The following is a 14,328-nucleotide window of genomic DNA, read 5'->3' as shown; positions in this document are numbered from 1 at the left end:
TGATTCATTAATTTTTCCAGTTGCCACTTATGGATGTGAAGGATGGAATCTGAAAAGAGTTGACAGGAAGAAAATTGAGGCATTTGAAATGTGATGTTACAGGAGAATACTGCATATTTCTTACTTGGATCAAAGAACAAATGAGGGGTATTGAATAAAATTGAATAAAATTTATAGCATCAACAAAAGAAAACTCAAGTTTTTTGGACATATAGTAAGAAGGGAAAACTTTCTGTTGAAGAATATAATGGAAGGAAAAACCGAGGGGAAGAGGTGGAAGGATGGGATCAGTGAACTTTTGGGCATGACACTTTGCGATGCTACTTGTATAGCACACAATCGATGCAGTTGGAGGAATTTGTTGGTGGCCACAACAGCTCCTCAGGGAGCTATGTGACTGGAAGAAGAAGATCCCTACTAGCAAAGTTTCTATATATTGATTTCTGTATTTGGTATTGATAAAACCCTGTGAGCTATCCTGGCAGCTTGCCTGCACTGTTCAGTTAATTTCATATCTGACAGCACAATTACCACCAATTCTTTTTCATTTTCCGCTTCCCTGAGTATAATATGTAGTACCACACAGTTAGGCTAATCTGGAATTACTGCCAGCCTTTGTATCATCTGCAAACTTAGATATTAAGCCCGATGTACCTTCATCAATATCATTGATGAAATACTGAAAACAACAATGGGCCCAGCACTGATCCCTGGGGAACTCCATTAACAACATTAGTCTGTAAAGAGCAGTGCCATTGATAACCACTCTTTTCCACTCTACCATCCCTTTATCTATAGCAACAAACTGTCATATGCCTCATTGCTCCAGTTTGTTCAGCAGACTTTTATGTGCAACAATATCAAAAGACTTCCCAAAATCCAAGTACATGTTATAAAAAAATTATTTTTTTACATCTATTCCTCGGTAACTGTATCATATATCTAATCAGATTGGTCAAACAAGACTGCCCCTTAACAAATCCATGCTGTGACTGCAGTATAATTGCATTCCTGTTTAGATTAGCCTGCAGTACTTCTTTAACCAGTTACTCCATTATCATTGTTTTCCCGGATTGTGAAGGAAGCTGTTTTTTCATCTGATATCACATATCATCTAGTCCAGCAGTGCTCCTGTCTAGTAGTAAATGCAGTTGCCTATTTCTCCTTAGTGAATGATAATTATAAAGCTCAGTACTGCTTCATTAAAAATAGAGTGTCTGTTTTTCAATTTCTTCTTGAGAACTAGGAACTCTGGGGAGTATGATATTCCAGAAAACATAATGGCACATTTCTCCTAAAGTACTGGTAATGGTTTTGTCTGAAACTACTCCCATTATGTGCTAATACTGTTTAAGAAAAAAGTCATATATTTATGTCATTTTTATGAATTTTATCTTCAGAAAACTTTAGAACTGGTCATTTGGTTAATGGAGGATGTAAACTGGATGAAGCATAACTTTTGGTTCTGAAGACATACAAATTACACTTTGGCAGAGACACATTAACAAGCTGATGTGCAGTGGTGAGGCAGCACTGAAATATTTCCAAAGCCTGGATTTGGGCCTCTCTTGCTTTTCTTTACATTCTTGGTTCTACTATGGATTTGAGTGTGGCAATTGAGAGTATGTTTTTTGGATTAAAAAAAAACTCTGTGGCATATCTTACTTGTTTGTAGTGGGATCAAATTCTGTCAAATGTATAAAAGTGAACAAACTACTCTCGTTGAACAAACTTCCACTGTGGATTTCTAGATGAGTAGTAGTTGCCTGCCCAATACAGCAGATGTTAGAGGGACAAAATCACTTCCATAAGGACTCTTTAACATTCCATGAGAGCAGAACAAGAAGGGAAGGGAAGCAAACAGTGTGATTGCTGGCAGAGAATATATGAATAACATGAAGTACATATATTCAATAAAATCTGCATCAAGATTCACTTGACAAATGTTTTTGTCTTTCATGATGAATAATAAAAACACTTGCATGTGACAGGGGTACAATTTTCCATGAGCATTTTGATTCCTTCATAGGCATGAATGCATTTTTTGCTTTTAAACATGTTTCCTACAAATAGAAGAAGAAAGCAGATTTGTGGTTTTGATATCTTCCAAGTCTTGTCAAAATCCAAAATTCCATTGTAAGAATTTAGCCATGATTAAGCTGAATTAGTAGTCTCTTCATGGAGATTCACCCCACCCACAATTCCTGGCTGGCTCTTTTATCTCCTAATAGGCTGCTCCCCAAAACCAACAGTGTCTGAACACAAGGAGCAATATAACTCAAGATGTAGCATCCTGTACTGGCACACTATACATTAACTCTTCCCCTCCCCACCACAAGAGATCACACAGCAAGTGTTGCCAATTATATTTAATCAGTCCAAATGTTTATGTCTACTGTGTAAATCTATTTTGATAAATTCAAAAAATATTATTTTATCGTTTTTCTTTGTAAGCTCATCATAACAACTGTCACCTCTTAAAGAGCTCCTCGTTTATTACAAATGCAGTATAATGTTTTCTTTTCTCATTACTCTGTTGGGTGTGGGTGTGTGTGCATCATGTACTTCAATGCTATAACAACCCTGCCTGAAGATTTGGGTGAGAGAACTTGACCAGTCTATAGTTTATATGCTTAGTTCTTGGGAAAGAATCATGCATGTGGCTGAATAACATAATCTTGTTCTAGATCTAATATAGTTATTACTATATACAATACCACTCTTATACCACACGAAATTAATAATATAGTTTATTAAGCTATTTGCCTAAACTATTATACATTAAGATTCTTCAAACAGGCCTCTGGGGTTGGGTAAATTCATATAGTGATTTTAAATGTTTCTCACCAACCACATATTAAAATAAGACACGGAAACTAGAATTTTAAAAAACTGTGTTTACTACTATATTAACAATTAAAATAACTTTACAACTAAAAAGGATAAAATACATAAAATATTTAAAATATATATATATACATCAATAAAATACATTAAAATATACCAGGTTAAGAGCGATAAAACCGACTGTAGCTTTCGATGGCTCCTGCCTTCTTCTTCAGTGATAGCTTCCTTGTACTGTGGTGCATCTTAAGTACCAGCAGGTTAACGGTCTAACTCACGTGTTCTATTCTCCTGTGTACTGGGACTGGAAGCGGCTCGGGAACACATCATATGAAATCGTTCATCCCTTCTGAGGATCATAGCCTCATAGAGGGGATGAATCCGCAAACTCTCAAGCCACTTGCGGTCCCAGAACCTATGCGCCCAATCAGTGATGATAACTTCATCCGGGGAGATCTGGTGTTGCTTCTTCCAAAAATGCTCGGCCACGGCGGACTTACCGCAATCTGCATTTCTTATTGCCTTATTGCCCCCAGATGTTCTTTGAGATGGTGCTTAGTTTCCCCTAAATAACATTCCCCACAGTCCGGCCTACATAACATTCCCCACAGTCCGGATATTATAAATGACCCCACTAGCATTCTCTTTTTGAATGGGATCTTTTACTTGTGACACGATTGTGTGCAGCTTCCGGCCTGGAATCTGCACACAACGTGTCTGATAATTTCTTAGTATCCTAGTTATATGCTCAGTATCCCAGTTATATCGAACTTCCCCATATGCCTCTGTCTATAGATGTCAGAAATTTGTCTTGTTTTTGTTGACACCATACTAATCATAGATTAGTATGTTGCCATACTAATGTTGTTGACATTTTGTTGACACCACAATTCGATAGATTCAGAGAGCAAACTAGGTTAAGAAGCAATAGTGATAATACTGCTAATAATTTTATAGTGAACACGAGCAGCAAACAACTAACCAAAGAACAGATAGAGGTTTTTAATTTAGGACCAAAATTTGCTATGATTCCGCCAAAAATACCCGTTGCAGAAATAGTGATGAGTGTGGAAAGAGTGATAAATAAGATGCCCGAAGATAGGGCAAATGAAATTCAAGTTAAAACAGCAGCCATTCTGAGTCAAGCCAAGAGAGCCCCCGCTAATCTTAGTGTGAAACAGAAATTAGCACTTAGGAGCCTCAAACAAGATGACAGTATTGTGGTCTTACCAGCGGACAAGGGTAGACTAATGGTTGTCCTTGATAAGGAAGAATATCTAAGTAAAGTGTTAGATCTATTGAATGATCAAACAACTTATAAGGTCATTCAAAAAAGCCCATTGATGAATTTGGAACATCAGGTAAATAGAATGGTTCAGAGTTGGCTAAAGTCCAACAAAATTTCCAAAGAGCAGTATTGGACATTACATGCTACAGGGAGCTAGATACCAAGATTTTATGGCTTACCAAAAATACATAAAGTGGGTGTACCCCTTACCCCTATAGTTTCATTCATTGGTAGTCCCACATATGCCTTGTCTGGTTTCCTGGCCAAAATACTGTCTCCATTAGTAGGAACTTCCGAATTCAGCGTCAAAGATAGTAAAGATTTTGTGCGCTTCATAAGAAGTCAGCACATAGAAGAAAATGAAACTATGATATCTTTCGATGTGACATCGCTTTTTACGTATATTCCTGTCGACCATGGAGTACTTTGTGCACACATGGCCTTACAGAACGATACCACCTTGAGTAGTAGAATGCAATTAAACTTAGAAGATATTTGTAAAGGTATAGAACTATGCCTCTCAAGCACTACCATGATTTTTGGTAATATTATATATAAGCAGGTTAACGGTACAGCCATGGGCTCCCCCATTAGCGCGATTATATCTAATCTAGCTATGGAGGAGCTTGAGGTTAGAATATTTAATGGTCGAGATCTCCCTATGCGCCCATGGAAGAGATATGTGGATGATACATTCTCAATTATTCAAAAGGGGAGTGAAAATGAAGTGTTGAATTTCTTAAATGGCTTCTCCCTATTCATACAATTTACCTCGGAGGTAGAGGAAGAAGGAATTTTGCAATTCCTAGATGTATTGGTCTGTAGAGAAGGCCAACAACTAAAAACTAAAGTCTATAGGAAACCAATGTGCAAAGGCCAGTACTCACACTATAATTCTGCTCAGACCAATCATCATAGGAACAGTGTGGTCAGAGCGTTAATAGACAGGGCAAAATCGCACTGTAGTACCTCCAAGGATAGGAAAGAAGAATATGAACGTGTCATGGCAGATCTTACAAAGTGTGGCTACCCCCCCCCCCCATCAGAGGATTATACAAAAGTATATTGGAGAAAATCAGAGGAGAGGCGAAACCTTTACTCCAATAGCCACTGCATACATTCCCTACTATCCGGGCTTAACTGATCATATAACTAGAGTACTAAGAAATTATCAGACGCGTTGTGTGCAGATTCCAGGCGGAATCTGCACACAATCGTGTCACAAGTAAAAGACCCATTCAAAAAGAGAATGCTAGTGGGGTCATTTATAATATTAAATGCCCGGATTGTGGAGAATGTTATGTAGGGGAAACAAAGTGCCATCTCAAAGAACATCTGGGGGAGCACACTAAGGCAATAAAAAATGCAGATTACGGTAAGTCCGCCGTGGCCGAGCATTTTTGGGAGAAGCAACACCAGATCTCCCCAGATGAAGCTATCATCACTGATTGGGCGCATAGGTTCTGGGACCGCAAGTGGCTTGAGAGTTTGCGGATTAATTCGACACAGAATATCAATAGAGACAAGAGTTTGCGGATTCATCCCCTCTTTGAGGCTACGATCCTCAGAAGGGATGAACGATTTGATATGACACACTCCCGAGCCGCTTCCGGTCCCAGTACACAGGAGAATATAACACGTGATTCAGACCGTGAACCTGCTGGTACTTAAGATGCACCGCAGTACAAGGAAGCTACCGCTGAAGAAGAAGGCAGGAGCCTTCGAAAGATACAGTTGGTTTTATTGCTCTTAACCCGGTATATTTTAATGTATTTTATGATGTATATATATATATTTTAAATATTTTATGTATTTTATTCTTTTTAGTTGTAAAGTTATTTTAATTGTTAATATAGTAGTAAACACATAGTTTTTTAAAATTCTAGTTTCTGTGTCTTATTTTAATACGTGGTTGGTAAGAAACATTTAAAATCCCAATATACATTAAGGTGGTTTCAGGTATCTTACCGATACCCATCATCAGACCATGCTGTCTGTCAGCAGCATGGTCTGATGATGGGTATTGGTAAGATACCTGAAACATCACCTTAATGTACAGTAGTTTAGGAGAATAGCTTATTCTAGAGAACTGAATTTTAAGTGTATAAAAAATATCACTGACAATGCTGACTGTGAATCATCAGGGGAAAAATAGTGATTTGTTCAAATTAATAATTAAATGATCACTGACTAAAAAGATGTGCATGAAGAGGTTACTGATGACTAATGAGAATTCAACTGTGCATGAAATGCAGAGCACAGCTCCAACCCCAGCCATATCATGTGCACAAGATTCAGCAATAGTATATGTATTCCAAATCAAACCAAACAGGGAATTTAGAAGAAAAGGGAGAAACTGCAAGAAACTAAATGGAAATGGAATTAATAACAGAACTTGATATATTAATCTGGAAAAGTCGACTGGGCTAGCCGGGTGGGTAAAGTGCCTGCACAGCAACCCAAAGTTCGTGGGTTTGAATCCCGCCTCGGGCTTGGATATTACGATGGTGCTGTACTCTCCGGTTGGACCTCATGGCCACGATACACGAAGGAAGCAGGAAAAAACTGGTTCCTTTGTGTATTGCTCATATCATATGATAAAAAAAAAAAAGGGGGAAAAAAGAGTTATACTTCAAAAAGTTTACAGCATATAACTCATACCATATGGATCTTTAGCAATGATACTGCTTTTAGTTTCAATTGGATCTGAATTTCCTACTTCATTAGCAGCCATTACTCTGAACTGGTAGGATTTTTTATGAAACAGTTTGGGAACTTTGAATTTTGTATCTGGAGTGGTCCCTACTTCAGTCCAAGTTCCTCTTGATGTATCCATTTTTTCAACAATATAATGTTTGATAGGAGTACCACCATCATCTTTGGGAGGTTTCCAGCTTAAAGTTGCAGAATCTTTGGTAACATCTGATACATTTAAGGGCCCCTCTGGAGGTGAAGGTCGATCTGTATGCAAAAATAAAGATAACCATTATTAATCACACCTGTTCAAAACAAAATAGTTTTCAAAGTCAAAATAATAACACTATAAAAAAAAGTCCTCTCATTTATAGAGAGAGAGAGAGAGAGAGAGGTGATTTTTGTAAATTTGAGTATGCTGAATTTAAATCTAATGTTTAACAAGAGTCAGTCAGCTTTTCCTTGGGTCCTGAATTCCCATGGACAAAAAAAAAAAAAAAAAAAAAAGCAACTTGTCAGATGGAAATCTGATAAGTTGATTTCTTTGTTAGTCCAACTTAAAGCACGCTCAACATTATATGTTTTGTAAAGAAAACATACTGTCAACAAACCTTGTTTATTACGAATTATATCACTCTCAGAATTCTTTTGAATGTTCCTGACATGTTAGCAGAAACAGTTGGATGAAAAGGAGAAAAGAACTTTTTCAAACTATAACTCATAAAAAGTTACAGTGGTCAAATATGCATGAAGAATGGCTTAATAACATAGCATTAGTAAAGGCATGGAAGTCTGTTCCACCGATCAACCACCTGCTGGCTAAAGGCAAATTTTGGCACATCTATTCTATAACTGTCTTTCCTCTTGAATCTATGACCCTCAGGTTCTTAATCTGAGCAAGAGGAAGAATCCCATCAGCATTCAGCTTGCTCAACCCATTCAAGGCCTTATACACCTTAATCAGATCACCTTGAATGTGCCCGCTCTCCATGTGCTGCAATTTGCAGAATTTAAGCCTTTCTTGGTAAAAGCACCCCTTTGTTCCACTCACCAATCTTGTTGCCCTTCTTTGTACTCGTTCTAGCAACTCTACAGCTTTCCTAAAGCCGACCGGGCTAGCCGGGTGGGTAAAGTGCCTGCCTGGCAATCCAAAGGTCGCGGGTTCGAATCCCGCCTCGGGCTTGGATCAAAGTACTGTGAAAAACCTTGGGAGGTGCACTATGGTCACAGAAGCCAATGCGCCAACAACTACCAAAAGAAAAAGAAAAGAAAGCTTTCCTAAAATGAGGCCTCTAGACCTGTACACAGTACTCAAGGTGTGGCCTGACCATTGCCTCGTACAATGGGATAATCACCTCACTGTCCCTGCTAGCAAAATTCCTATAAATCATTGACAAGACTCCATGACCTGCCCTGGGAGCGTGTCTGCACTGCTCATCAACGTTAATATCTGACTGTACAATTACCACCAGGCTTTTTCACTTTCCACTTCCCTGAGTGTAGTACCACACAGTTGGTACGTTTCTCTTGGGTTATTGCTAACCATATGCAGTTTTTTGCATTTGTCAATGATAAACTTCAGTTGCCACTACTCAGCCCATTTACCCAACTTATCTAGATCCAGCTGGAGTAGAATACTGTCTTTATTGTCGTTAAAAACTCTGCCAACCTTTCTATCATCCACAAACTTGGGCATTAATCCTGATACACCATCAATATCATTGATGAATACACAAAACAACAATGGGCACAGCACAGAATCCTGGGGAACTCCACTAATAACATTTGTACATGAAGAGCATTGTCCATTGATTACCACTCTCTGCCATCTCCCACTCAACCATCCCTTTATCCATTGTAGCAATTTACCCTTAATGTCATACCACTCCAATTTGTACAGCAGTTTTACATGTGCAACAGTATCAAAAGTTCCCTGAAATCCAAGTATATGATATCAAAATTATTTTTTGCATCCAGTTCCTTTGTGACCACATCATAGTATCCGATCAAATTTGTCGGACAAGACCTCCCTTTAACAAACTCATGCTGTGTCTTAACTACTGTATTACTGCAGTCTTGTTCAGATGATCCTGCCATGCTTCTTTAACCAGTGACTCCATTATTATCCCTGGAACACAAGTTAAACTAACAGGTCTATAGTTACTTGTGTCACTTTTTTGAAACTCCTTTGTGAATTTTTGACACATTTGTACACCTCCAGTCCATGGGTAACTCCTCTGAGTCTCATAGTTATGGCTAAGGATTTGCTTACTTCCTTTGCTGCCTCCTTTAATATATCTGGATAGATCCCATCCACCCCAGGTGTCTTTCTTATGTTTATCTTCAACAATTTCTCCTCTACTTTGCTCTCAGTTACTACAAAATCACTTAGCTCCCTTGTAGTGTTTGGTAAACCTCTGGAATTCCCCTCCTTGAATAACTCCTCATGTGTGAATGTAGATGCAAAATACTCATTCAGTTTTTCAGCTACCTGATCATGATCATCAATAGTCCACCCATCTATGTTAAGTAGTCCAATCTGATTCATCCCTTTCCTTCTAGAGTTCACATAAGTAAAGAACTCTTTTCTGTTTTTCTTTGCATCCTTTGCCAAAGATTTCTCATAATCTGCTTTCACGTACCTAACCTCCTTTGTGACTTGATTACAGACTATTTTATGTGTGCCATAGGCTTCTGTGTCGTCTGGTAATTTATATACATCCCATACATTTTTCTTCTCTGCCACGAGCCTCATTAATTCATCTGACATCCATTTAGGCCTAAACCTTGAACAGTATTTCTTAGTTGGTATGAAAAACCTAGTAGCCTCCAAGATTGTCCCAGAAGTTTCCCAGATAGAATTCAATGTTGGTAACATCATCAGTTGATCCCACTGTATAGAATTTAAAAATTGTCTGAAACCCCTGTAGTCACCTCTATGAAAGCAAAAGCCCTTCCCTTTACCTTTGATGGTAGTTACATCTTTAAGTGAATTGCACATCAGTACATTGTGATCACTGTCCCCCAGTGGTTCCATTATCTGCAAATTCTTAATGCATGAATTAATCACTGCTGATTATCAGATCAAGAGTATTTCTACCTCTGGTTGCCTCTCAAACATGTTGCTGTAGAAAACAGTTATCCAATAAATCCACAAAAGTCTTGCTAGTGTGCAAGTGACAAACTCACAAGTTCCAGTTAATATCTGGAAAGTTAAAATCCCCCACTATAAGACATTCTGAATTACTGGTCACTCTATTTCTCTGCACAATTGCTCATTATACTCATCAGATTCATTAGGCCTATAACCCACACCTACTCTCATTTTCCCTTTCCCAGTTCTTATGTCACACCAAACTGTCTCAACATTGCATTGTTCACCCACATCAATTGGATGCACTTCCTTAGATTTTATGTGTTTCTTAACTTACAGCATAACCACTCCTCCCTTCCTGTCCTGTCTATTCTTTCTGTTCACATTGTACTCCCTAAATTCCAATTCTGCACTGCTTATATCTGTGACACCACATCTCTGTTATTTCTACAATATCTGCCTTTGATGTCTTGACCAGCACTTCAAACTCAACAAATTTATTAACTATACTATACCTAGCATTGGTGTACATGCAAGTATACATGTACCTGTTTCTATTCTTAGTTACCTAACACAGACCATGTATTTACTTGTTCCACTATGACTCCCAGCAGTCCTGGAAATCTCCAAAACCTTGGTATCCAGGCTGCTGTTCATTCCAATAGAAGCAGTGCAAGAATCACTTCTGCCTCTGCCTGTGTCCACTGTTAATTTTTTAGTCTGTGTATCCCCCAAGGTAGTAGTTTTCCGACCCACCTAACACTGCCTCTATAGCATCAGCAAATATTCTTGCAACCTTTCTATTTAAGTGTACACCATCCCTGTAGAAGCAGTCTCTCCTGTCATTATAATGTTATGCTTAGAGCAGTTTAATTTCTTAAACACTCTGAATGAAAAGATGAAGATGTAGAAGAATGGATGTTGAGGAACATATTTATTACTAGTGCAGGAGAATATGTCTCTTAAAAATGTTTGATAACCTGCATAATATTTTTAAACTGTATATGAGTTTCATAAACATATATTTTACAGATTCATGAACAAACTAACATCAGTTAATGCCAGCTATATTATTCACATAAAAGCCCACCTACTTATACCTTTTCTCTTTACTACCTGATTTATCCATAAACATCTACTGCCTTTGAGAACTCTTCTTTTTCTATCCTTCTTCCTCAAATCACATTAAAAGTATATATATATATATATATATATATATAGAGAGAGAGAGAGAGAGAGAGAGATAAAGCTGCACCATCTACAGTGTTTGCTCCCTTGTTGAATGAAATTATTATTATATGTAATTAAGTTGAGCACTTTAATTATAAACATATGGAAGAACTATTCCTCACAATAATTTCTTTACTAATAAACATGCTTTCACACAACTGTAATATGGCCTATAGATAGAATATTATACCATTTTAATTTATTGCACAATAACACTGAGGATGTACATGTTGGAACGTCAAAGAGAGAAAAGGTTATTCTAATAAATTGCATTCATAAATGTATAATAGCAACAAATAATATTCACACATCTTGCAAATAGAAATTATGCCAATGGCAAGTGTTAGAGTGCAATGACATAAACACTGTAGATGTTACAGCACCTCAAAAGCAAACAAAAACAATATGAACTTTAACTTATAGCTGAGCATGCCCCCTCATACAGTGTGCCAATACCATTAAATTTAAAATTTCTCAGAGTAACATCAATATCAATTTTGGTATTCAAGTATTGATTTTACTTTCAGTCTACATCTCTAATTATGTTATAATTGAAGAAGTATAACCATAATAAAAAAAATAATAAATAAATAAATGCAGAGTGTTATAAGATTATATCAGTATAAGATTCAATCAATATAAGATTATAACATTCTTTATCACTGATTATATGATGATTGTGACATGTGTAACTAAACTTAGGTTACAAATAAAAAAAATAATAATAATACTGCCATTACTGTTATAATATTTTAATATTATAGAGCAGATTGTGACAATGAAACAAAAAATTACAGTGAGAAATATTCAAAACTACCTGCACTATAACAATTTTAAGATTTAAAGACTTTTCTGTGACCAGGGTGGTTAGAAGGAAATCAATGTCAACACCTGACACCTTTTGCTTAGCTTTCACTCTGCACTTGTATATATTATTTTATTTATTTTTGTACCTATTATATTGTTAAAGAAAAGAATGATATTTAAAGTGAACAAATCTAAGCCTGTTTCTTAGCACTATTGCAATGGGTGCTTTTATGAAAAAAAAATGCATTGTTTTGTTCTTAGTTGTACCCGTTACAGTGTTAAATAAAGAATAAAGGTAAAGTGAACTATTTCTTGCTTAATTTCAATGTTGTTAATTGTGTCACTTTGTTCAAAGGTATGTTCATTTGAAGGAGTGAAACAAGCATATCAGCTCAAGGGTTAAACTTCATATAACAACAATTTCAACAGTTTACCGTTTAATTACAGTTAACAGTTTAATAAGTGATTACAACAGTAATCACTTATTGTATATACTTTCGGTATTATTGAAATCAATTTAGTACTTTTTTGTATGATCCGAATATTCCTACAAAACTAATACTGTAAGTTAAATTGCTTTAATATCAAAACAATATATATATATATATATATATATATATATATATTTTTTTTTTTTTTTTTTCTTTTGTTTTTTTTTTTAAATCATAATATATAAAAAAACAAAATATACAAAAAATATATAAATTATAAAAAAAAAATACTACTTATAACTTACCAATTACAGTGATATGGGCGGAAGCAGATACTCTGCCTGAAGTATTCTGTAAAGTAAGAGTGTACTTCCCAGAATCTGATCTCTGAGCAGACAAAATATCTAGAACCGTCTGTGATGCTGTACTAGTAATGTCAACTTTTGGATCTAGTATAGGTTTTTCATTTACAGTCCACGTTACTGTAGGAGTAGGCTCACCTTTTATTGATATAGTATAATTTACAGGTCTACCAGCCTGAACTTTGACATCATGTAGCGCAACTTTATCCAGAGATGGAGCCACTATAGGGGAACAGAAAGAAAAAAATTAATATCCAATATCTTTTTATATTCAATTAAAAGTAATATATTGCTATAAGTAATATATTAACAGCCATGGTGGAATTTACATCTCTTATAAAGCCTTGGCATAAGATACACATTCTTATGAAAAGGCATTGATTTCTTAAATTATAAGGCTACAAAGATGAGCGGCCTTATGTGCTGCACTATTAATAAGAAGACTTAAAATGAGAAGTATGATGTTACTTATGAAGTGCTCCCTCCGAAACCTGGATAGCCATTTCAGTGCTTATTGGTACCTTATCAGTGGGAGGCTCAGCATCTCAGTATAGCATCTGACAACCCACTGATGGTATTTACTTACAAGATGAAAGATGACAAAGGGTATAATTAGTCACTTTAAAAGCTCTGAACCTGGCTGTAAGTAATATAGTAAGCAACAGCCAGGTTCAGAGCTTTATTTTCTCGTATTTAAAAATTTACTAATTTTCAGCTATAATTTACTGGTCTACTACTAGATTAAATGTGCCTAGGCCTCCCACTGATGAGATGCCAACAAGTATTGAAAACAGCCATGGATGGGGGAAGGGGGGTAAGGCACAATACACAAAATAAGAGATATTATACTTTGGGGGGGGGTGTTCAAGGGGTAGTGATGTGCATTCAATACCAGGTACAAACCCTTCACGGCACTAAGCCAGGGGTTAGGTAAGGCTCGGGTGACCCAGTCACAGCAGTATAACTGTCTCATCACATAGAGAAAATGCTGTATCTAAACTGTCTAGAGGCTGTAAGGCCCCACCATCAGACTTACTCCACAAAAGGCTGGTAACCTATCCAGGGTATATTCCAAATACTCGAAATAAGCTCAGAGGTAAAAACTGGATGGATCTCAAGGATTATCATCTAGGCAGCAGATATAGGACTATGATTAAGGACATTAAAGTAGAAATTTGGAACGTTAGGGGAATAAATAAAATCATAAATTGGTTGAATTAATCATGGAATTAGAAAATAGAAATATTGATATAGCAATCATTAGCAAAACAAAAAAATGAAGAAGAAAGGATCTAAAGAAATAGGTAATTTCATAATGATATCTTCAGGTGTACCAAATGAAATGTGGGCATCATCAGCGGTTGCAGCTATAATAAAAAAAAAAAAAAAAAAAAAAAATGGAAAAACAAAATATTAGATTACTCTTGGATATCGCACAGAAGGTTGAAATTGAGACTAAAAATCCTCTCATATGCAATAGCAATCATTGGCATCCATGCACTGGTAGAAGAAACATTGATGAAACTAGAATTTTATGATGAATTACAAAATCGTAGATCAAACTAACAAAAATGAATA

At 36.4% G+C, this 14,328-nt stretch overlaps 1 protein-coding gene across 2 annotated transcripts in view; it reads right to left on the bottom strand.

The window, feature by feature from the left end:
- LOC150079033 (twitchin-like) overlaps nt 1-14,328 on the bottom strand; it is a 2,795,346-nt gene that overhangs the window by 1,156,607 nt on the left and 1,624,411 nt on the right. For both annotated transcript variants that reach the window (XM_090382361.1, XM_090382360.1), the window contains 2 exons: nt 12,694-12,972; nt 6,794-7,093 (listed from right to left, as the gene is read on the bottom strand). In XM_090382361.1, coding sequence (XP_090238487.1) covers nt 6,794-7,093; nt 12,694-12,972 — 579 coding nt within the window. The remainder of the gene's footprint in view (nt 1-6,793; nt 7,094-12,693; nt 12,973-14,328) is intronic.

The sequence above is a fragment of the Mastigoproctus giganteus genome, chromosome 10, assembly GCF_048544385.1.
Source record: "Mastigoproctus giganteus isolate SK-2022 chromosome 10, ASM4854438v1, whole genome shotgun sequence".
Classification (NCBI taxonomy): domain Eukaryota; kingdom Metazoa; phylum Arthropoda; class Arachnida; order Uropygi; family Thelyphonidae; genus Mastigoproctus; species Mastigoproctus giganteus.
This window is presented reverse-complemented; position numbering and strand designations above follow the sequence as displayed.